General features: G+C 43.3%; 1 protein-coding gene across 1 annotated transcript in view; it reads right to left on the reverse strand.

Moving 5' to 3' along the window:
* grhl1 (grainyhead-like transcription factor 1) overlaps window positions 1-22,554 on the reverse strand; it is a gene marked incomplete at both ends in the record, with an annotated part of 26,985 nt that extends 4,431 nt beyond the window's left edge. The window contains 12 exons of the mRNA XM_080750927.1: window positions 1,762-1,775; window positions 3,324-3,451; window positions 4,701-4,929; window positions 9,803-9,897; window positions 11,854-11,965; window positions 12,497-12,653; window positions 13,517-13,599; window positions 15,105-15,340; window positions 15,930-16,087; window positions 16,392-16,465; window positions 17,571-17,760; window positions 22,535-22,554. Of these exons, the coding sequence (XP_080607053.1) occupies window positions 1,762-1,775; window positions 3,324-3,451; window positions 4,701-4,929; window positions 9,803-9,897; window positions 11,854-11,965; window positions 12,497-12,653; window positions 13,517-13,599; window positions 15,105-15,340; window positions 15,930-16,087; window positions 16,392-16,465; window positions 17,571-17,760; window positions 22,535-22,554 (1,496 nt within the window). The remainder of the gene's footprint in view (window positions 1-1,761; window positions 1,776-3,323; window positions 3,452-4,700; window positions 4,930-9,802; window positions 9,898-11,853; window positions 11,966-12,496; window positions 12,654-13,516; window positions 13,600-15,104; window positions 15,341-15,929; window positions 16,088-16,391; window positions 16,466-17,570; window positions 17,761-22,534) is intronic.
* Between the last annotated feature and the right edge of the window lie 3,014 nt (window positions 22,555-25,568).

Here is a 25,568-nt window from a genome sequence, read left to right on the forward strand (position 1 = left end):
GCCGTCGCACAAAACGCGAGGCGTTGTGTGCCTGTAGATCGTCTGTTTTCACTAGTTTAGTTCTTTTTTAAATGATAAATACAAAACGAACGCTTTTGGACATGCAAGGTTTCCACCCGACAACGACGATATGTTGTCACTAATATATAGGAGCTTGGTCAAGAAACACATTCAATAGCTGAGGTAAAGCTTCAAAGGTAGAACATAGTTTGTAAGGACACGTTTAGAGGCTAATTTACCACAGGACAAGTAGGGCTGTCACAATTATTACATAATCGTCTAATCGTGATTATTTGACATAATCGCGATTATTTTTCATAATCGTCATAATCGTTTCCATGTTGAAAAACGTTCATATATTTTAAAAAAAGAGTCAAAAATAGTGGAAATAGCAGATCTACAAGATGCGACGCGTTGTGAGCTTGTAGATCGGCTATTTCCACTATCAATGTTATTTTTTAAGTTGTAAGTTGTCAAATATGTCAGTAATGTATTTGTATATTTAGGTTATGTGTCATATCTACCATTATGCAACTTCAAAGCCTAAAAGCCAAACAGAAATGTAATTATCAACGACAAAAACACAATTAAATCGTTAATCGCCAATTATTTGAGTGACAATTAATCGTCATGTAAAATGTCATATCGTGACAGCACTAAAGACAAGAGCCATCGATATGAGATTATTTCTTTGTCCATGGTTGGTATAACTGTGAAGCTCAATGTTTTGTTTTGCTTTTGCTTTTGATTATTTTAGACCTTGTTCAATAGGAGACTCAAAGTCATAACCAAAGAAACCCATCACACATCATTCATAAAATAAAGTTATAGATTAAGCTGATTCCTGGAAAGTTGACTTTTTGGATAAAAAAATCTTAGGGCATCAACAGTGCTGCTCTGATTACCCACGGCGCTCTTTGGAGAAATCTCTCTGCTGAAAACAGAGCCCAGTTAACCCTGTGTTTATCTGACTCTGATTGTAGAGCCACAGAGAGTTCAGCAGGGTTGTTAGTCAGGTTCAGTGTCATCAGCGGCACCAAAAATAAATGCAAGTTACCCCTCGCAACCCCATTTCCCCAACCCCCGGTCTGACCCCACCAATAGAGAAAAGGTAAACAGCAGAGCAATGGAGAGACATGCACAGACAGAGAGACAGACAGATAGACAGACAGACAGACAGACAGACAGCCAGCCCGCGAGAGATTAGATAGATGGACATGGTGAGAAAGACTAGATTAGACAGATAAACGTATAGATATTTAGAGGGAGAGAGAGAGAGAGAGAGAGAGTAATTGATGTCATCCTATGTAAAGTACTATTTTCTATCCGTCTGTCTTTCAATGTTATATGAGATACATCAAGTGGTTCCTGTGTAAATAAGCCGTAAAGCTTACTAGGATCTCCTTTTAGTTGACCCTGTACCAGTGATTTGTGCTGTCATTAAACTGTACTTTTTTTCTATTGCAAACTGTTAATAAACTCAAAAAAAAAGAGAGAGGCCCTGAATAGCAACTTTCAGGCAGACCTGTCAGGCTTGGGCCAACAGGGGGCAGTCAAGATTCACAAACCCTCACCATCAAACAACCATGATTGAACAATGGAGTGTTCTTCCATTGTGAAAGCATGTTGGCTGTATAACATCTGCAGACATGCACGCATACACACACACACACACACACACACACACACACACACACACACACACACACACACACACACACACACACACACGCGCAAACACGCACACACACACAGTCTCACGTGATCTGATCTTCCTGACTGGCAGTGGGACGTGGAATAGAGCTCAGAGTCCAGAGGTTGGGACGCAGGTTGTTCCACAGACATTAGAAGAGGATCAGTGTTGTTGGATAACACCAAGAACCTCATCAAATGCATAACTTGTTAGTACTGCTTACTAGTACATCCAGTACACTGCTGCTGTTCTATGTATATTTTATAGTTCTGTAATGGCCCTCTTATGGTTATTATAGTATGTATGGTATAACAAACTGTGTTACTTTCTATCTATGGGAACACAGAATACTTTCTGGCACCTTTTTAAATGTGTGGCCTGGCAAGGTTTGCATTGGGCGCCTTTACCAGACAGCATATAACCAAACCAAACAGTGTGCCATAGAAGAAAACTGCTGCAAGTATCACATTCAAACCTTATTATGTAAAGCCTTGTGTGCCCTTGAGCAAGATGCTGAACCCCTAACTACTCCTGATGAGCAGGTCGGATAAGCAATGCTTTGAACCACCATGATGTAGTATTTTGATTTACTGGTAAACAAGTCATGATGCAACTATACGCTTATAAAACTGGTTCACACTGCCAACTGGAAACCAGATGAGAACATGTCATCTGGTCACTGTGACCTGACTTTGATGAGTGGGCGCCTGGGCAATAGTTCAGAACTGAAGTTGAACTGTTTGAAGGAGCCGAAATTGACGCAAAAACGACTGCAGTGTTTTGTCAGGCCCTGAGGAACAGGATCCTATTTACGGACGGTGTCTATCAGCCAGACAGATTGACAGATATGCTTGATAAGACACACAGTGAATTTTGTGAGGATTTGAATGGAAGAAAACAGACGCTATACTCTTTCAGAATTGTAATAGTTTGTTTGGTCCATTTTCAGTGAATTTTGTGAGGATTTGAATGGAAGAAAACAGACGCTACTCTTTCAGAATTGTAATAGTTTGTTTGGTCCATTTTCTGTTTCAAGGAGACATTCCATCTCACTCATCCCACAACATCCCCTTCCTTGCCATCTTTATTACAACACGATGTAATGTGGGCCCATTCAGCCAATGACAGACATGTCATAACAGGGTACACACACAGCTGCAGCTAATAAAACTAATAGTTGGTACTGTATGTTATTAGGTCAGCAAGCATTGACAATACCATCGTCAGTGCTTACTCTTGGGCATAACAAAATCATTTAGACTCGTTATTAATGTAACAATCTGCAGCTGTCTTTACCCTGCTATAAAACACCTCCAAATGTGCCCTGGTGCGAAAATGCCCTTTAACCACTTAAGCCCTATTTGTATTCCCTTGAAAACTTGCTACTTTTTGCCTATGCCCTATGAAGACATACCCAAAATCGGCTCAGCTGGTGATGATGTGCATTTGGGGGAGCTGTTAGGGGTTAAATGACTTGCTAAGGGACTTCAACACATATACTGGGTGGCCTGGGGAGGCGAGCCGCTGACCTATTACCAGGCAGTCCCTACCAATTCATACATTACGTAATTAATGTCATGAATGAATGCTGCTGGGAGCGCTGGTTTGTGTGTTGGTGATTGGCACTCACATGACGCTGGAAGCTGGAGAAGTGGATGTCTGGAATGAAGAGGACAGGTTGTGTGTCGAAGTCACTCATCATCTTGAAGATGGTCACATCATTGCGCTTCTGGAGTAGAGGCAATTTCACATCTGCAACTGGGAGAACACGGGTACAACATGAAGGACTCTCTTTCTGTGTCCCTCTCTCTCCCTCTCCCTCTCTCTCTCTACAGTTCATCATGCATAAATATGCGTCTATGTTTCTCTCTTAAGCCCTTTGCACACAGGACAGTTGCGTGTCATCCGTTTGCTGTATGAATAAAACGCATTGGATTTGGTGTGCAATGCTGTGCGGAATCGGCGCTGCGGATCCCAAAAGGAGTCATAAAAGGAGTGATGAGTTTTTCACCGCATGCGACAAGACGCACGAATCGAACTGGGTTCAATCTAGAAAAGAACGCACGTCCGCAGCCACTCGTCGCACGGCTATTTCGGATCCGGTGTGCATGAGGTCGTAGAGAATCATTGTTTTCTTTTAAAAAAATGAAATTGTCCGTTTTATCCGTGCGGATAAACGTGCCTGTGTGCAAAGGGCTTTAGTCCGGGCAATATTTTGATGGAATTGTGCACTTTACAATAAAAGCACAAAGTTACAAAATGCCATATGGAACATTTTTGGCTATAGGGCCATCGCAGATTTGTCTTGGGAAACCTGTGTGATTCTGAATCCAATGCAAGCTTTTGTTTTGCACGAAAAACATTCCTTGGGCTAAAAACGGCCCCCACAAAACTATGGTTTAGTGATGAGTCATCACTTTTCACAGTTTTGTGGGGGCCATTTTTCTGAAAGGAATGTTTTTTGTGCAAAACCAATGCTTGCATTGGATTCAGAATCCCGAAAAAACCCTAGTTTGACCCCTCACATGCTTAAAGCATTTTTATTATTATTATTATTATTATTATTTTACTGCATAGTAAAATCAATAAGACCTCAACTTTGATGGCTCCCACAAAGTTTCCCAAGACAAATCTGCGATGGCCCTGAAGCCAAAAATTCCATATGACATGTTCTAACTGTGTGCTAAATGTCATGCTTTTATCGTAAAGTGCACAATGTTTGCCCGAAACGCTCGGACAACTGTCTTTGTGTCCACAGCTAATCTCGCAAATCGCTGCGTGGTCTCAACGTTTCTCAAAATATCGTCACTGTCGGGCAGAAACCTTAACCTTGTATCTCCAAATGTCAAGTTTGTACCTTTTTTTTCACCAGTAAAGCCCTGCTTCATCATACAAGGCTGTCGCACAAAACAAAACTACATACAAGGTTTCCACCCGACAACGACGATATATAAAATCTGCATGTGGTGGAACGAGTGTCACTCACAGGCTCCCATGGCTCCGGCACTGAGGTCTGACACCTTCCCCTTCCTACGGGACTGTTTCCTCTCCTCGTCTCTGATCTTCCTCTCTGCTCCCTTGTCGCAGAACACCTTGATCTGGCAGTAGGCGCGGTGGATGGGCTTGTTGCTGCGGTTGTTGTAGCTGTAGGTGTCGATCTGGAGGTTGAGCGGCAAGCCCTTCACTCCCTTCTGTGAGGAGAAGTCTGTGCTCAGACAGTTGACCGAGATGAAGATCTAGACACGGAGGGCAGAGGAGGAGAGAATACAAGAGAATGGATTATTTGTGTGTGTGTGTGTGTGTGTGTGTGTGTGTGTGTGTGTGTGTGTGTGTGTGTGTGTGTGTGTGTGTGTGTGTGTGTGTGTGTGTGTGTGTGTGTGTGTGTAGGAGTTGGCAGCCGTATTTTAATACCTAGAACAGGGGTCTTCAACAGGGTGTCCGGGACCCTTAGGGGGTCCTCAGAGTTACTACAGGGGGGCCGCCAAATCTTTGTGTGATAGAATCATGTTTTTTCCATTAACCATTTGAACCCTAGCATCCCTATTTTGAGTGGAACATTAGCCAAAAATAGCAGATCTACAAGCTTACAATGCCTCGCAGCTTGTTCACAGGCAGCAGGAAAAGCAGCTTGTAGATCGGCTATTTTTGGCAAAGAGGTTTGTAGAGGGAAAAGAAGAGCAGACTAAGTATTTGATGGTTCAAGTGGTTAAATGCCTGAAAATACACAAGATGATGACTGCTGTCAAACAAGTCTAGCTGTCTAAGACATCTATGAACATAACACAATTTTCTTCTAGTGAGGGTCCCTGCTTCATTTCTCTCTCAGCTAAGGGGTTCCTGGCCTGAAAACGTTGAAGACCTCTGACCTAGAAATACCGTGTTTGATCAACCTGAGAAAAAAACGAGTTTATGCAACTTTTACTTAAGATATACATCAAGAGTTGTTTGTCAAGCAAAGTCAATGACAATATCAACGATTATATGGTTCTTGAAAGTTTGCCTCTGATCTGATTTTTTTCATTCCGGGTATTCTGTAAGCACTCCCCTTTAGAGCCATGTGTACCAGTATATGGAACTAGAATTGACAGAGTCAATTTTGACAAGTGTGCCTGCAGCGCGCTAAACGCGCGACCTAGTGCGGCGGTTCGGACCGTGAGACCGTCCGCCGAGTCGTCCGCGTTTCGTTGTGAGAGGGTCGGTCCCCGTGAAAAACGCGTTTTGGCACGAAACGGTTACGTTTCGCGCGTTTGTGACGCCCCCTAGGGGTCGAAGTGGAAATGCTTTTGGGGATTTGTTGAGTATGCCACCCGCAACCTGTGGTTAAAAATCTGTGTTGACTCGACCTTTTGTTTGTGATTTATGGCTATCGTTTGCGAAACGGGACCCTCCCGCTAACTTTGGAAGCGCGTTACGAACGAACGGTATGGACTATCGAAATATCCTTTGACTATCTTTATCGCATGGCTTCATAGATCATGTGTACCGGTTTTTAAGACATTTGAAGAAAATATGTAGGAAAAGGAGCAAAAAGTGTGTTTTGGAGAAAATTCAAGATGGCGGAAAATCTATCCTGGCGCAAATGGGCGTGGCCTATATCGGGAGATGCGTCTTGACCCAAGGAATCCAGGGAAAAAATAATTTTAATTTTCCGACCTACGGTTCAACAGTTACAGGCCAAAACGTAAAGTGGGCTGTTATAGCGCCACCATGAGGCCAAATGACAATATTATTTTTTATTTAATCCTTGAAATCATTATGAACCTCCTCTCCAAGTCTTGAAACTGTAGCCCCTATGGTTTGCGTTAGAAAAATAATTGAATGTGAGTTTTTGCGATTCCCATTATAAGTCAATGGGGAAAGGAAAGGGTTAATTAATTCACTAATAAATTAATATCAATTAAACTATAGAACCTTTCTCTTAGCAACTTACTAGCACACGATTCCCGAGTAAGCCGGTCGATTTGACATATGGCGCGAGTGTGTGGTGCAAAAACTGTGGGAGGAGTAGCGTGCCAAACTTTGGGGAAATACATGTGTGTGTGTCTGGCTTAAGTATGAGTGATAACAATAAGTCTGCCCATGCTATGCATAGGCACACTTAATTAATAGTGCTTTTGGGCAGCAGCTTCCTGGCAGACTTGTACCACATTGCATGTTCTGTGTTGCCCTCTATTGGTAGTCTGTGGTTATCACATGCAGGTTTTTAATATTCAAATGTAGGCTTACTCTGTCTACGGGTTCATCAAAACTCCTGACTTTCTCTGGGTTGTTGTGTTTTTCAGTGACCTGAGGTGCATTTCTTACTATTTTTCCATGAATTCAAAGCTGTTTCGCTGTATGACGTTTTGAATACGAGAGAGACCTAATGCCAGATTTAAACTCTCACAAATCATAACCGTTGTTGTTCACAATGGTAACAGTTGCTGATAGTAATGTTAAGCTGTTAGACGTCTCTGCTATGGTGTGAATGCAACAAATATGTAAATCCACATTTTTATGCATTTGAACACAAATGTTTGCCTTTTCAGTTACAATTTCAGTTAGTAACTTAAGCAAGCGCTTGCGACAAACTGTATGAATTTAAGGATAAGTGGAAAACATCATCCATATTTTTCTTTTTAAACTTGTTGTATTTTTAAACAATCTTGAATGAAACATGATCTTGTGTAATTGTGCTTTTCTACCCCCAAAGCTCCATGTGTGAGATTATCATAAATACAGTAAACAGCCCCAGAGCAGGTAAACATTTGGGAAGGGCTGGACTCTGCAAACACACTTTGTCTTTCTGTGCCTCGCATCACCAGGGGGCACAGCAGTGGAGGCTGGAGAGGGAGCATCTAATGTTCACACACACACACACACACATACACACACACACACACACACACACACACACACACACACACACACACACACACACACACACACACACACACACACACGTCACGCACGCACGCATGCACACAATGTCTACATCTCAAATTCTAATATATTTGTGGGGACATAAGCCCCTCACAAGTATAGTAATACGAGTACACACACACACACACACACACACACACGCACGCATCACGCACGCACGCATCACGCACGCACACATGCACACAATGTCTACATCTCAAATTCGAATATATTTGTGGGGACATAAGCCCCTCACAAGTATAGTAATACAAGTACACACACACACACACACACACACACACACACACACACACACACACACACACACACACACTCCCCTTCATGTATCATCTTTCACATCGGCGGTTTAAACCTGGTGGGGCGTTGCGTACACAAAGGATAAATACACACAGAGAGACACACACACAAGGATGAACATCCTATGGACACAGGCCTCAGGTCATGAGACAAGTCATTAGAATCATATCCTGGTGTGTGTGTGTGTGTGTGTGTGTGTGTGTGTGTGTGTGTGTGTGTGTGTGTGTGTGTGTGTGTGTGTGTGTGTGTGTGTGTGTGTGAGAGTGTCTATACGTGTCTGTGTGTTATTTGACTGCGAGTTTGTGTGAGCACAATTGTGGGGGATAATCTCAGGCGCCATCTTGTCTATTCCTCTGTTTTGTCGGCCCGTCATGTCTTCTGACAACCTAGCCAATATAACGTACGCTACGCTTTTAGGAGCAGCTAACGTGGCACAGAAGCTGTCCGAACTGGTGAATTTGGCTTCTGGTCGACGCACTCTGCACAACTCAACCAACTGGTCAGAGGAGTACAGAAGAGAAGAAGAGAGGCGATGAAAAAGGCGCTGAAAAGAGAGGAGTGGAGCGAGAAATTCCTCCTCCCCTCTGTCACCTTGTACTTGTCAGACGGGATTTCATAGTTAGCTGTCAAGGCTACAGACCAACGGCCTCCTGCTGAGTTTCCTCATTCCAGCACCTATTGTTGTTCTCGTGTGGCGCGAAGGAAGACCTAAACGCGCGTCATGTCAGCATCACAATAGGGGTGACAGGTTGGACCAGTCAAGAATGCTGTATAGACAGCGGGGCAAACACATCAAAGCACGCGCGCGCTCATACACACACACACACACACACACACACACACACACACACCACACACACACACACACACACACACACACACACACACACACAAGCACAAAAACACACACGGACGCCGTGCGTGCAGGTCACTCGCTCGCACACACTTACACACACACACGCGCGCACCTTTCTTCGCAACCTGACTAAACAGAATACAATGGGGAGGATGGACGCCCCAACTTACAAGCCTAACTAACGCCTGTCTCCATTTAAGCCTACTAGTGAGACATTAGTTTCCATTGTGAACAAAATGGATGAAGCTCACTACGTCAGCTGTCACCTTTACTCTGGTGAGCAGGAAAAACCAGAAACAGCATGTGACCAGGAGGAGCAGTCTATTTTTGGTAAAGAGGTCCAATGTGTCCATTACGGGAAAGTTCAAGACTTATTCTGAGACACACAGGTTGTCGTCATACAGTGTGGAGAAGCTACAAAGAACTAGGACGATAGAGGACATTGTAAACTATGTACTTAACATGTTCTCACATCATCCGATGCCGGCAAATGCTGCATGCTAATAAATTACTGGTATTTGAATTGATCCAAAATCAACGTCAGTTGTTCTCAAAGGGGCTCTTTGAGGGGGCTAGCAAAATTAGGTAACATATAGCAACACAATCAGTTTAACCACTTTAACCCTATTCATGGGTTGCATTTGTAGTCCTAAACAGCCATGTTGAGGACCAACACAGGTGTTTCAATGTGTCTGATTGGCATAGAACTAATGTTCTACACCAATCAGAACACCTGTGTGTTGGTCCTCAACATGGCCGGTGTAGGACTACAAATGCAACCCATGAATACAGATCTACAAACTCACAGCAATTGTGAGTTTGTAAATTGGCTATTTTCAAATGCTCTTTATTATAGATTTTGAATACTTTTACACAAATCCTGTTGGGTGTCCCTGGCACAACACATTTTCAAATGGGGGTCTGTGGCCAAATTCATATTCAGTACATTTAGGGTTCCTTGACATAAAACAGTTTGAGACCTTGTGACTGGAGGGGACACTGGACTGATTCAGAGGGTGGTTTTGCCATCATACCTTGGCCTCCTCATTGATGTCCCAGGTGAAAGAGATGGCGTTGTAGGAGATCTCCTCGATGTTACTGATGGTGTTGAAACTTTCCTTGTAATCGGCTGTCAAATGCAGAAAGAGACAAGTTTAACACAGACCACGGCAGGGACAGAAGAGTAACTGTATGTTACAGCAAGATGTAGTCATAATAATAATACTGTAGCTATTACAGTAGGTAAAATAATAGAACTCCACACTGGAAGGCATTGACGTTCTCCTTCGTATTTAATGCTTATAACCCACTGTTATGCTAGGTTTTAACACAAGGTTTTTGTTTAGAATTGTGGACGAATCTCGCTGCTAATTGCCGGCAACGTTATAAATGTAATGAGCAATCATGTAATCTAGGCTGTGTAAAAAAATCACACTCGTGTGAACTGAGCGGTGGTGTGTGTGTGTGTGTGTGTGTGTGTGTGTGTGTGTGTGTGTGTGTGTGTGTGTGTGTGTGTGTGTGTGTGTGTGTGTGTGTGTGCCCCCTGTGTGTGTGTGTGTGTGTGTGTGTGTGTGTGTGTGTGTGTGTGTGTGTGTGTGTGTGTGTGTGTGTGTGTGTGTGTGTGCCCCCTGTGTGTGTGTGTTTGTGTGTGAGTGTGCCTGGCCTATGCCTGGCCTATCCTGAACAACAGCGCCCCTCCCTTAACATGTGTGGTCAGAAAAGGTTACTGCAGGCTAGTCTGTCTGTCTGTCTCCGGGTATGTAGCCTGAGGCTACATACCCGGAGACAGACAGACAGACAGACAGACAAACAGACAGACAGACCCACACACACGGCCACGTATAGGAGCGTTGTGACCACCGCTCAAAAATATACATTATTGTGTTATATCACCCATAACCAACATACACCACAGCCTCTCATGTATTATTGCTTGATTATAAACCGATGGCACTGAAGCTACATAACAAAGAAAGACGATATTGAGCATTTATTTATTTATGTACAATTATAAAATATGACTTCTTTATCTTTGTCCATGTTTTTTTTATATGGAAATTAAGCTGAAATGTTTCCTACATTGGAGCCTTAAGCCTCTATCAGAGTCCAGGGTGAAGAGCTATTCACTTCACCGCGTTGTAGTTTCCTAGCTATCACCTAGGCTTTGTTATGTATTTTTAGGTGATAGCTAGAAAACTACACCACGGGGAAGTGAATAGCTCTTCACCCTGGACTCTGATAGAGGCTTTAATCCCTTTACCACTTGCCACCTTTTCCCCCGGAGTCCCTCGCAACCAGAGGCCGTCACAGTGAGACAGAGACAATACATCTTCCCCTGTCAGTCACAGCTAAGCTGTTCTTTTTAAACATCCAGAGAGACACACAGAGATTGATCAGCCCAGGCCACAGTAAATGAAGCTGCTGTATTGTCCTACCCAAGGGAGACAGCTTTCATAGAGTGTTTAAAGGGCACACACAAACATGGTGATTATAGCCCACACCTGTCATCCAATCAGGTGAAGACAAAATGGGATGAATCATTGGATGTAAGCCAATCACGTTTTCTTTTGTTGAACCACAAGTGGTAGTTATTATTCTGACAGGGAGGCTGCAATATAATAATGTAGTGACACGATGAGTGCCTATTGTACTGTCCACTAATACATTCTACATACATACTACAAAGGCCATGGGATCACCGAAAGCATCAGGGTTCATCCTCCAGGTTGCATAAAAGCACTCAGTAGGTATCATGGCGATGTGCCCGCAACAATCCACTTTTACACACATTTAACCACTTAAACACTATTATACTTAGTTCAGTGTTTCTCAAACTTTTACATCTCAAGGTCTCCCCTTAACTCTGACCCAAACGGGTCCATTTGGTTCTATTTGTATACTGTTAGAATTACAGACTTGTATGGATCATTTTAGACCCCCATAAAGGAATCCACAAAGTCCCTGGAATCCACTTTGAGAACCAATGACTTAGTTGACCAGGGTCCCCGAGGGCTCTACTATCCTTTTGTCCCTCCACCCTAAATCTCTTTAGCTCACTATAGCTTAGCTTTAGAAGAATCCTTACCGATGTCAAGACACCTCTGTTTGGCAGTGTGCTGTCTGGAGTGCCAGTACTTCCAGTGTTTCAGCTGATCGTCTCTGCACTTCTCCTCTCCAAACACCACCATCACCACACTCTGAGGATGGAACACACGCGCACGCGCGCGCGCACGCGCACACACACACACACACACACACACACACACACACACACACACACACACACACACACACACACACACACACACACACACACACACACACATTAATACCAAGGTTATTATAGTTGACCTAAACTAAACAAACAAGGAAAACTAAAACTATGTGTGACAAACATTTTAGTGAAATAAAGACCAAAACTAGACTAGAACACTAGAAACCTAACTGAGACGATATTGTGTGCTTACAAAACGAACTAAAATAAAATGTACATAAGATGTTTGTCAACACAACAAACATCATGTTCACTGAGACATGTCTACGTGGTTCAGATTCTATTATTTGATCAAAGTTTTGATCAGGGTTTGATAATAAACAGAACTTGAATGTGTGTGTGTGTGTGTGTGTGTGTGTGTGTGTGTGTGTGTGTGTGTGTGTGTGTGTGTGTGTGTGTGTGTGTGTGTGTGTGTGTGTGCGTGCGTGTGCGTGTGTTTCTTCTCTTCTCTTACCCTGACTTTAGTGATGGGGTGATGCATGCCCTTGGCGTTGTCGATCTCCCTGAGGCTGATGGGATAGAACTGGCCCTTGTTCAGGTAGGTCATCGTCCCGTCGCCCGTCTTCTGACGCAGAGACTTGGAGGCCTCGAGAGTGTACTCAAAATTATTCCTAGGCCAGGAACACAAGAACATTACAAACGTTAACCTTATTGGCATTGCTGTTTTCGGCAAGTGATTACAGGCAAAAGATCTTCGTCAGGGGTCTTCAACAGGGGGTCCGGGACCCCTAGGGGGTCTTCAGAGTTACTACAGGGGGTCCTCCAAATCTTTGTGTGATAGAAACCTTTTTTCTCCTTTTTTCTATTGAACCCTAGTGTCCATATTCTGAGAACTTTAGACAAAAATAGCCGATCTACAAGTATGTAGATCAGCTATTTTTGGCAAAGAGGTCTGGTGTAGAGGGGAAAAAGAGCAGACTAAGTACTGAGTGATAGGTCAAGTTTATTAAGTATTGACGGTTCAAGTGGTTAAATATCTGAAAACACAAATTGACATGAATCCAAAATACACCGATGATCGTGATGTTTGGAGCTTGCCGTTCTGCTATTTTCCATGTTTCAAAAGAAAATCGAGCTTAAGTGGTTAAGAGAAAGCTTCATAATGGAGACGTGAGCAGCATGACCCCGGGGCCTTAATTGCTCTCAAAAAACATGTTTGAATAAATTTGGCACCACAAAAAGAACGGAGACGAAACAAAACAAAAACACATGTTTTTGGGGCGTGTTATTATGTGTTTCATTGATGAGCTCAACAACAGACGCTGCTACTACTAAATCATGACCCAAAATCAGCGCGGTGTCAGTGCCGGGCCCGATAACATTGTGCGCGGCATTGTGTCTTTCACGCCGAGGGGAGTCTGGTGTCTCCCCAGTGGCTCCGCTGAATGAGGCCATTCTGTGGCGTGTTGTGTCGCGGCTCAATGGTGGTGTGGCGGAGGGAGTTGGCCGGTGGGCCGGCAGCGGTAGAGCTTACCCCGGCACGGTGTCAAACGCACTGTAGTCCTCAGGCGCGATGGAGGCCATACGTAACTGGAGATCCCCAGGGAAGGAAAACACCTGTGCCCACACAAAGAAAAAGAGAGGGAGAGAGTGAGAGAGAGTGAGAGAGAGAGATAGGGGGAGAGAGAGAGAGAGAGAGAGAGAGAGAGAGAGAGAGAGAGAGAGAGAGAGGGGGAGAGAGACGTACTGTAAGATACAGAATCACAACCAAGACACAACACAGCGACACCCACAGTGGCAAATAGAGGAACTCTAGATTCTTTTTGAATCTCTCTGGTCTGTTTCTTTTTCACTTTTGTAAGAAAATGTCCTCTCCGTACACTGTACATTGTCAATGGTTACAATTCATAAATTACAACAGAAATAAATGTGCCATTTCTTTATGCGTTGTCCTCTTGGAACTCTCCCTCCCTCCCTCCTTCCCTCTCTCTCTCTCTCTCTCTCTCTCTCTCTCTCTTTCTCTCTCCTCCTGTTCTCCTCCTCAAAACCTCCCATCTCTCTTTCTGTGAATGGCTGAAACAAGCCACTTCCCTTACGGTCCCTCCCTCTTTTTGCCCCATTCGGGGGGTTTTGTTGGGTTACTCCTCTTCTAAGGTAATGCCCTCCAGGTTAAAAGAGAGAAAGAGGAGAGAGAAAGGGCTCTGGCTATTGTAGGAGAAAAGTACAGCACTTTATTGTGTTGGTGAGACAATGGCATAATAACACGCTGGCCGCTATTTTGGCATGTTCAAATAAAACCAGGGGAAGGCTGAGCCCACCGTTGGCTCCGTGGGATCAGGTGAATGCCCTATTGTCTGAGAGGAGAGATCTGAAGAGAGAGGAAGAGGAGAGGAGAGGAGAGGGGAGGTCACAGGAGAATGGTAGTGGGGTTTTAGTAAAGACGAGGGGTATTGGATCCTTCTCCTGCAAACTCACACACACACACACACACAGGGACGTGCTGGCCATTGGGAAAAAGCGGGACAACTCCCGAACGGCCGGTTCATTCCCGGCCGGTCCAGAAAACATTTAAAATAAAATGTCGGCCTTCGTTCCATTTTAGGGGCTGGGCGGCCAACAAAGTAAATCGTCACTGTCGGGCAGAAACCTCGTATCTCCAAGTTTCAAATGTATACATTTTTTCGCAAAAGCAAAGCCCTGCTTCATCATATAAGGCCGTTGCACAAAAGTAGTGAAAACAGCTGATCTACAAGCACACAACGCCTCGCACCGCGAGGCGTTGTGTGCTTGTAGATCGTCTGTTTTCACTAGTTTAAATCATTTTTTAAATGATAAATACAAAACAAACGGTTTTGGACATACAAGGTTTCCAGCCGATCATGACAAGTGACAAGCCACTTGTCATGATCTGAAATGGCAAATCTTTGAGTAGCAGCAGCTGCTATAGAGAGAGGTCTCTCTCTATAGCACGCAATGAGGGCCTCTCCAACTCTTTTTCCCGGGGCTGAATCCCAGCATGTCCTTGCCTGCAAACACACACACACACACACACACACACACACACACACACACACACACACACACACACACACACACACACACACACACACAGGAACACGCACCTCCTGGGAGCCGTCCTTGTAGCTCTCGGGGAAGGTGGAGTCGGGGGGCGTGCGGGACTGGGTGTTGGGGCTGAACTGGACCGAGGTGTGGGTGAGCTGCCGGTCGTACACCACCCCCACGTGGTCGGCCTCCGCGCAGTTGTTGGGCACCGTGACCGTGAAGCCGTGCGTGGGCACCTCCGTCTTGACCGTGGCGTAGTTGGGCACGGCGGCAATGGAAACTGTGACAGTTGTGTCTGAATCCATGAATTATTCAAACAACAATTACAATCAATCGATCGATTATCCTGCGAATGACTAATCATGAGGTTCGCTAGTCGTGCCGTGCACTGCCGTCTAATCCAGGGGTCTTCAACAACAGGGGGTCCGGGACCACTAGGGGGGGTCTACAGAGTTATTACAGGGGGCCCTCCAAATATTTGAGTGATAGAAACCTTTTTTTCTCCTTTTTTATCTTAACCACTTGAACCCTAGCGTCCATATTCTGAGAACTTTAGCCAAAAATAGCAGATCTACAAGCTCACAACGCCTTGTAGATCGGCTATTTTTGGCAAAGAGCTTTGGTGTAGAGGGGAAAAAGAGCAGACTAAGTACAGAGTGAAAGGTCAAGTTTATTAAGTATTGACAGTTCAAGTGGTTAAATATCTGAAAACACAAATTGACATGAATCCAAAATACACTGATGATCGTGCTGTCTAACAATGAAACTACCGGTATATGGAATCTATGAACAGGTTGCAGGGGTCCCCGCTTCATCTCTCTCTCAACTAAGGGGTCCTTGGCCTGAAAACGTTGAAGACCCCAGGTCTAATCACATCAACTGACCTGGTGAGGGGAAGGGGCCCCGCTTGTCCTGGGCCAGCTGGTTGGGCAGAAGGATGTTGAAGGGCCCCTTGAGCACCTGAATCCTGTTCTCCACGTTGGCCATGGACGTCTCCTGGAGCGGGGTTATGGTGTGCCCCGTCTGTGTCTGTATCTGGTGTCTGGAACATAGCGGATGGTAGGGGAAATAGCTGCTTTAACAGCAGACGTCCCAGTATGAACACATTTTTAAAACATAAAAAATAGGCTGGGCTGGACTGTACAGTACACGACCCTGAAACGTTCAATTCTGTCGCAGCCAGGCACGTTTCCCCTCTTCTATGTGTGTGTGTGTGTGTGTGTGTGTGTGTGCGTGCGTGCGTGCGTGCGTGCGTGCGTGCGTGCGTGCGTTCGTGCGTGCGTGCGTGCGTGCGCGTCCATGCGTGTGTGTTTTAAAGGGGTTATTAGGTGAGGTTGGCTGTCTACCTTTTGTTGTGATCCACATCAGAGACCAATGTGTCTGTCTTGCTGTGGGATATTGTTCTCTTCTCCCTGGGCACCTGTATGGGAAGGTAAATACAGCCGCTCAGCATCTGACCACAGCAAATCCAACAGCACAGCTCAATGCATGATGAACACTGGATCAGTTACCAGCAGCTGACACACGCTCTGCCCCACACATGTTGTCTAATGGTTGGAGGTCATGATGAATGAGGTTCATTATAGCCGTAAATTATAGCTTTAAAGTGTTCTGGTACCTAAGCCTTTAACATGAGACTTTATAATGGCGGTTTTGACCTTGGCCCTCAGACATGTCTCCCTCTTACATTTATGAGAGTTTACCAGCGATGCTCGTACATTCTCCTGCTGCTCCGATTACTGTCCAGTTCTAGCGTCCATTGCTCAGTGCAATGGAGTTTTTTCTTTTTGTTATCAACCCATATCCTTTGACATTTATTTGCATTTGTTTATATCTCGCAAGCAGATGTTTTGGTTGTTTCCATTTTCTCCCCATTTTCAGTCATTGTCAATTCGCCTCATGTGTAGTGCGCTCACTGTCACTGTGCAAAATGGATGGCTTGTGATACACCTGACGGTGAGGAGTTTGGCCTGGGAGAGAGAAATGCAGCTGGAGGTGGTAGAGTGCTTTTAGCCCTACTACACGCTATACGTCCCCTAACTCACAGTGGTTCTCAACCCAGGGGTTTCCCCAAATTATTTTGCTGGGTCCCCAGACGATTAGCTTAATGTGAAACATTGTTTTCTCACTCAACAGTAAACAAACCAACATACAGTTTAAGTGTATAGAGGGTATCTGCACATTTATAAAGTAACAATTTAAGGACTTTTTAATACCTCTAAAATGACAAATTGAACACTGTCCAAATTGTCAAATATTAGAGGCAGAGATTGTGAAAATAGCCGATCTACATGCAGATCTGCTATTTTCACAATAGAACCGTGTAAAACAAAATGTAATGCCTCAACTCTTCCAACTCCAAGTAGTGCTCGTCAGGGTGGGGTGTCCCCAGTTATAAATAATATAATTATTTTGGGGGTCGCGGCCTGAAAAGGTTGAGAACCACTGCCCTAACTTACATTCATGTAGGTTTGGCGTGGTGTGTGTGCCATGTGGTCTGCCTGGTTCCTGTCCTGTGCTGCTACCTTGTAGTAGTCGTAGAGGAGACCCAGAGCGGCGGCGCTGTCCTCGTCCCCGTTGATGCTCATCATGGCCTTGGTGGCGGCTGTCAGGGGGTTTTCCAGGAACGACTTCCAGGCCTCGTCCTCCGTGGTGAAGCCTCTGCGCTGGCCGCCGTAGCCCGGCTCATTCTGTAGAACCAGGACCGCACGCTTACTGGGAGGGAGGCAGAAGAGAGAAAGACTGTTAGGTTGATAAACAAAGTGACAACTTCTTTTGTATCTCTTTTGAACTCAAAATTGTATGGAACTTCACCAAAATCATCAAAATGTCTCTAAGGGATCCTTACCTGTCCTATGTCTAGTGATCAACTATTTTATTAACATTTAATTTATATATCCTTTTTTTTAATATTTGTTTTTGGGCTTTTATGCCATTATTGATAGGATAATAGACTCACAAGAAATGAGGGGAGAGATGGGGAGCGACACACATTAAAGGTCATCCGAAGTGGGAATCGAACCGGCAACACCGCCAGGCATCCATGCCTATGTGGCAATGCCTAAGTGGTATGCGCCTGGACCAGTAGGCCAGCGGGCACCCCTAATTTATACGCCTTTAATAACACAAAAGCTGAAAGGTGTTGGCAATGTGATTCCACACTCACGATGTCAAGAGACATTATTTACCAATAAAAGTATGCTGAATAAACAAATGACATGAATATAAGAGGGGTAAAAGCAGTGCAAAGGAGTGCTACTTAAGGCCTCATCAATCAACTGGACATGGCTCCTCCTATCAGGAGCTCGCTATTTGTCTTGGATTAATATGCCTCTCCGACTTCATGTAAACCAACAAAGACCGACAGTCAAGCTCTTGTTCAGAACTGACAAACAGGTTATAAGAGAGATCAACGACAGCTACATTCTTTATCTCTCTGAGACCCGTTGTGCAGGCAGGCGGCCTTTCCTTGATTGTGCAATGAATCTCAGCTTTTGAATGACTGAGGTGTCTTAAGAAAAAGATGCTCTACTGGCTCAGCCAGTGAGACGGCTTCTAGACTGATGATCACTCATTGGTTGGCAGCCTGACCGCAACCTGACGAACAAATCTGTCAACCGCGACATTCCACCGCTTTAACCGCACCACCACCGCAGTTCTTGCAGGAGAACCTGTTTCCGAAAAGCAATTACAGGTTTTAAACGTTCATTATGTCTATTAAAGCTGTCCGACAACATTGTCTCTGACCCCAGCAACACCATGAATATAAACTGTTACCATCAAACCAAAGATAGGGTTAACTGGAGCTCTCTTTCGCGCATCATTCAATCACAGTAAATGTTATATGGAGCTTAATCCCAGACCAAATGTGCATCGAAGGGCCTTGAATATCATCCTCTGTGATTGTAATGCAGTGGTTCTCAACCTTTTCAGGCTGTGACCCCCAAAATAATCATATTTTAACTGGGGACCCCCCGCCCTGACGAGCACTAAGAGTTGAGGCATTACATTTTGTATAACACGGTTCTATTGTTGCAAGGCGTTGTGGGCATGTAGGTATGTAGGTATTAAAAAGTCCTTAAATTGTCACTTTAGAAATGTGCAGACACCCTCTATACATTTAAACTTTATGTTGGTTTGTTTGCTGTTGAGTAAGAAAACAATGCACCATTAAGTTAATCATCTGGGGACCCATGCAGCAAAATAATTTGGGTACCCCCCTGGGGGTCCCGACCCACAGGTTGAGAACCCCTGTTGTAATGTTATGCGAAAAAGGAAGTGTATATTTGGTTCTTGTCTTTATGTTGGGGTTTTACGTGATGTTGCAAATTGAGTAGCTGTGTGACACATTTAAGACTTGATCTCACAGTAACGTATCATCATCATCATTGGTTCCTTCCTTCTTCTCCTCATATTCTTCCTCCTATTTCTCTTCTTCCTCCTCGTCAGGTCACCCTCCAGACAGCACCACTACAAGTCACTCTTTGTGAAGGCTGAGGACAACTATAAAGTGGAGCTGGCATTGACTTCTATTCCAGACTGACTTCGACACATGTTTATCTGTTCCACTGGTTCTCAACCGTTTCCGGCCATGACCCCCAAAATGATCATATTTGAACTGGGGACCCCCCCCCCCACACACACACACACACCCTGACATGGGCACTTGGAATTGTAGGAGTTGAGACGTTTAATTTCGTGTGACTCGCTTCCACAGATAAATATTATATTCGTTTTTTGCCGCTTTCTTATATTATTTGATATTTTGGCCAATGTTTGACCAGTTTTTTTTTATAGTTTGTTGATTACTTTTGATGCAGTAATGGTCTTTTTCTTTTCTTTCTTTTGATGTATTAAAAAGGTCTTAAATGTCTTTAAATTGTCACTTCACTGTAATCTAGGGACCCCCCCCCCCTCCCAAAAAAAAAGATATATATAAATGAAATAACAACAACAAACAAACAAAAACAAAAAAAACATGTGTATTCAGGATAAAACATCACAAGTTGTTATCTGCAAAACTAGCAGATCTAAGCTCACAACGCATAGATTCCGCATATTTGTAGAGGGATAAAAGGAGGGGTAGTAGTAGACCCCTGGAGGGCAGTCAACTAAGTAAGTAGGCCTACAGTGTATATATATAGGCTTTAAATGGAAACATAGCTAAGTACATTTACTTAAGTAATGTACTTATAGTACAATTTTGAGGTATTTATTTGTACTTTACTTGAGTATTTCCAATACTTTTACTTCTACTCCACTACATCTCTGATCCAAATATTGTACTTTTACTCCATTACATTTATTTGAAAACTTTAGTTACTAGTTACTTTAGCAATAAAATATTATAAAACATACATAAACCACTTTAGCCTTATTTTATACCGTGGCTATTAAAAAAACAGCCGATCTACAAGCTCAAATGTTTTGTAGATCTGCTATTTTTAAACATTTTGTACATTTACTTTTGGTACCTTAAGTACTTATTGATGCCAATATACTTTTACTAAAGTACATTTAGAATTCTGAACAGAGTATTTCCACATTGCAGTATTGATACTTTTACTTAAGTAAAACATTTGAGCACTTTTTCCCACCACTGGTTAAAGCTGTAAGCTTTTAGCTAGTGATTTTTGTTATAGAATAATGTGAAGCTGTGTATTTTAAAATAAAAGATTAGAAGATAAAATATTGTTTCATTTGTATAGGCTTTGCTTTATTCAACCTTCATATTTTATTATTCCTGTTTTAATTTGTTTCTGAGTATATTGCAATCCAAGCGGTAATTTATAGTCTCTATACATTAAATAATTGTAGGCCTACTTGTTATCCCTACTAAGTCCTTTTGCAGCTTCTCTGCCACAACAAGTCATTATTATGAGGAACTGTAAACGAATTGGATCCGTCTCCAAACTGAGTATCCACAACAAATGCAGCTTTTCCTCTGAATGGTCAGAGCAAACTGATAATTAGTAATCCTATATCTAATTGTGCCATTCATAAAATGTCAAACTCAAGGCGTTAGGGATTTGCAATCCGATAGATCCGTTATTCAGTGGCAAATAAAACTGCAAGGACATGCAATCCACTGCTAAAAACAAAGGAGACAAGAGGGGTGTTTTCCACACGGAAATGTTATGGGGGGCCTTTGGGAAGAATCGGAAAAAACAATAGCAAACATCTAAACTTCTATTTCTAACATTTCCTTGATTTAAAAATTGCTCTGCACTGCAGTGATGCTATAACCCATTTGGAATAATAATAAGAATATTGACAAATAAATGTTAACCTATGTTAATAGGCCTAGGCCTATATATTAGTCCCTTTCTTGGACTTTCTGCATAGTGTGAAGGAATTAGATAAATAGGCTACAGGAAAACACAAAGTGTTCATTTCATAGCACACACAGAGTTTTGCTTTGTGTATTTCTTACTACTAGTATTGTGATCGGGCCAACGCCTATAGCCAGGCAGGTGTACGATTTCATTACCAGTCAAGTCTCCTTGCGATTGCCCTCAAAACACATCAAATATAGGTTAAACATACAGTATGTCACACAATTATTGTTATAGTGTGTTTATTCATTTATTTACTTTTAATAAATAAAAAAATACTTTTAAACTAAAAACTAAAAAACAACAACCTTGGACTGAACATATGATATGCTGCAAAAATTGCAAACCATTTAAAATAAATAACTCTATAGCCAGATGCACGCGCTGACGCGCACCAGCGTGTCATTATGGCCGTTATTGGTGCACATTTAACGCCCGCACTCTGCTTCTGCGCATATTCCTGAATAAACAAAATTAAGACTAACCACATAACTGTCAGCGAAATCAAACAATAAACCGCCCTTCAGTTAACCACGGGACAGCCAGTCGGGACAGGGAAAGGTTACACAATAACAATCCCCAGTGTTTAATATATCTGAAAGTGTACAAATAATTTGACTCTTTTTAATGTTTTTATCCCTTTATAACTCTGTGAGCGAACAGAATGTAACCAAGTGGACCCTCCAAATGGACCCGTGAGGGTCCACTTGGTTACATTCTGTTCACTCACAGAGTTAGATCAACAGCATTGCTGCTACCTCTGCTCGCACGACAGGTGGATACACCTGTGCGTTAAGGTGCAAGCTGAAACATGACAGGTGAAGTGAACAGCTCTCCCACGGTTCCTGATCCCTTAGCTGCTTATTAGGCTATACAGACACCAGACTTTAAATATAAGAAAACGGATCGCACTCTTTCTCATAGACATACCAAAAGAAAAAAAAAAGAAGAAGAAAGCAATTATTCCACTCCACAGTCTTTGGGGAAATTCTGTCTCAAAAATCCTCCAGAGAGAGCCACACGTACAAAAAAAGAAAAAAGCCAAAATGTGTTAAAAAAAAAAAAAAAAAAAAAGGTTTTGACTATAGGCTATCTTAATCAACACGTTGGTTGTGCCGACTGGTGCCAGGGGAGAGTGAGAAGGAACAACTTACTTGTCATGCTCCTGTGACATCTCGGTTGGTCGAACTGGACTTTCTAGTTGGTACTGAAAATCCGATCCGTCTTCTTAACCCTGAAAAACTACTGCAGTCACACACACACTCACACATACGCACACACACACTAACGCGGGATGATGAGGGCCACACGGCGAGACGAGTCTGCTCCCAGGGAACGGGTTTTGTCGGCTTTTCTGGCTTTTTTGGGACTATACTGAGAACCCCAGGCCGGTTTTACCTGTGACAGGGGCTCGGATTGGATTACAGGTGCACGGCGGGCGGGGCTTAAGCAGTCAATAACACCTGTTTGCACTCATGATTGGCTCAGCCTGTGAAGCTCTGTTTGGGAGCCAAGATCTGGCTGATGTACCTGAGTCCTGAGGCATGAGAGGGACTGTACCCATGCATGCAGGTGTTAACAATGCTGTGATTTGATTACATTGCTCCTTTTATTGATGATGAGTGGGTCCTCACCTGACTCCATAACTCTAAAAGAATGTACAACATGGAACCACATACTAATTTCCTTTAATTTGTTGAATTTAGATATGAGCAGGGGCATCACAAGGGGGGGAAAGTGGGACTGAGTTACAAGGGCCCAAGGCGGAGGGGGCCTTAATTATTTTATACTATAGCTCTATTGAAACATAGCAGATAAACGAGCTCCCAGCGTTGCACCGAGTGCCGCACTGTGAGCTTGTAGATCTGCTATTTTTGAAAAGTTGTGAAAATGTGTGCAAATCTTTGAATATGTATTTTTTAAGCAAACATTTGTAACTCAAATATTTCTTCTGGGGGGTCCCTGGAACAAAATATTTTGAAATGGAGGTCTGTGGCCAAATACATATCATTTTGGGGGTCCTTCACATGAAAAGGTTTGAGCACCACTGACATAGAAACATAGGTTTTGCAAAAAACCTTCAAAGACTCAAATATAAGCACAAATATTCAAACATTTAAAAAAAATAGCAGATCTACATGCTCGCAGTGCACTTGTATATCTGCTATTTTTCAATAGTTAAAGCACAAAATAACTCAGTGAATCCTTGTAGGCCTACCCAGGGCCCAGTGTTCCTTTATCATTTGTAATTCAGAGAGTGTACTATGGAACCAAATTTACCCTTATTTGGTTCACTCAGAATTAAATGATCACTGAGATGATTTTACTGTACTGTGCAGCCTGTTAGGATTAATAATGTACAACCAAATCAAGGGATTATTATTGACATTAAAGTTGGCATGCCTCAGTTGATAGATTAAATACACTTCATTTTGTTTTTCATAAGTCAATAAAATGCAAATCTCTGGAATTGAATATTATACAGTATACTGTATATACTATTCTGCTGCAAATTACCAGGGATTAGTCTAACTAGATTCAATCTGATGATCATACATAAAAAGAAACAGCATGTGAAAATAAACTGTCTGTGAGCGGCTTAGAAGATGTTATCAGGAATATTCAAAGTTTATCCATATGCACTGAGCCACAAGTTCTGAGAGAGCAAACAGTTAACCCCCCAATTGCACGCATGCACGCACGCACGCACGCACGCACGCACGCACGCACGCACGCACGACTCCTGCTCCTGTATCCTGGTTTACTGTTTATTTATCCCAATGGAGGGACACCTGCCTCTTCAAGCAGCTTGTTTGTGTTTGCACTGAAGACATGGGATAAATGCTTTGAGGGATGGATTCAAGGATGTGTGTGTGTGTGTGTGTGTGTGTGTGTGTGTGTGTGTGTGTGTGTGTGTGTGTGTGTGTGTGTGTGTGTGTGTGAGAGAGAGAGAGAGAGAGAGAGAGAGAGAGAGAGAGAGAGAGAGAGAGAGGAGGGGGCTATCTGTCTGGAGAATAGACACACTGTATGCTGACTCAGCGGAAGGTGGAGAGGCCAAGTCAGGAACAAAGCATAGAGTAGTTATCCACCTGCAAGTCATTCTGGCCATGTGATGTTAACCATTTGACCCAATTTTCACAGAGTTAAAATCCTGAGTGTTAATTCAACTCTTGTGACAGTTGAAAAGACTGCGCAAGCTGTTGGTATTCTAATGAAATTCACCCAGCCCAAACCCTATAGGTATGATGTTCTAGTGCAACAGCCTGAGGCAGAACGGGTGATGTCACCATTGTTTGGAAGAGAGACACTGACACACAAAGAGCAATTTGGGAGCTTTTCTATAAGACTAGTCGGAGGTGCATGGATATTACCAAAGAAAATGGCCCAAAAAAAACACAGGCAGTACTGAGAGTTATTATACTTTCACCATCGTGATTTCCGTTAGCCCTCGTCTACTTTGACAGAAGAACAACGGTAACTTCCAACAGTTAACGACTCAACCCCCTCGAGGATCTGTGATCGCTATCTGTTATGACTGTCAATTTGTTTTGTGGGATACATCTCTCTTGTCCTGGTGTTGCCCCCCACCGCACACACACACTTCTTTTTTACCCCTCCACCCCACCCATATACCAGACTTCATCCTGGAAGTCAAGACAGTTGACCGTTCACTCCAGGCACTAAAGCTTAAAGATGGAAATGAGATGCAAATCTGTCACCATGTTTAGTTCAGTTTTCTCTCTCTCTCTCTGACATGTAAGAGCCTGCCTGAGCAGTGAGCAAATGCACATGTAAGTTTATATATGTGTACGGGTGAGCAGACAGACCCTGGGTTTGGGACAGGCCTGATGTCACAGCTCATGTAGAACTTGGCTGTTGTTAGGTAAACACAGCCGAGTATTAGGGATGAGCCTATCTCAACAGAGAAACACTGTGTCATTCTGTTTGAAGATCCCTATCTGGCTGATCGTTGTCTCTGTGTGTAAGGACAATCGACCGACATCCACACTGAAAGCCCTCTATGTTTGGCGTAAACCGTTTTAATCAGTGAATGTGGTGTAACTATAATTTATGTACCTGCCTATTTTCATTCAACGGCACCTGCATGGGGAGAGCATACTCTTGTTGACTTTATGGGTTTGCCGCTCATCCCTCAAGTATAACGGATGCTGTTTTGTTTCCACCATG

The sequence above is a fragment of the Nannobrachium achirus genome, assembly GCF_963921795.1.
Source record: "Nannobrachium achirus genome assembly, chromosome: 20".
In the NCBI taxonomy this organism is placed as follows: Eukaryota; Metazoa; Chordata; class Actinopteri; order Myctophiformes; family Myctophidae; genus Nannobrachium; species Nannobrachium achirus.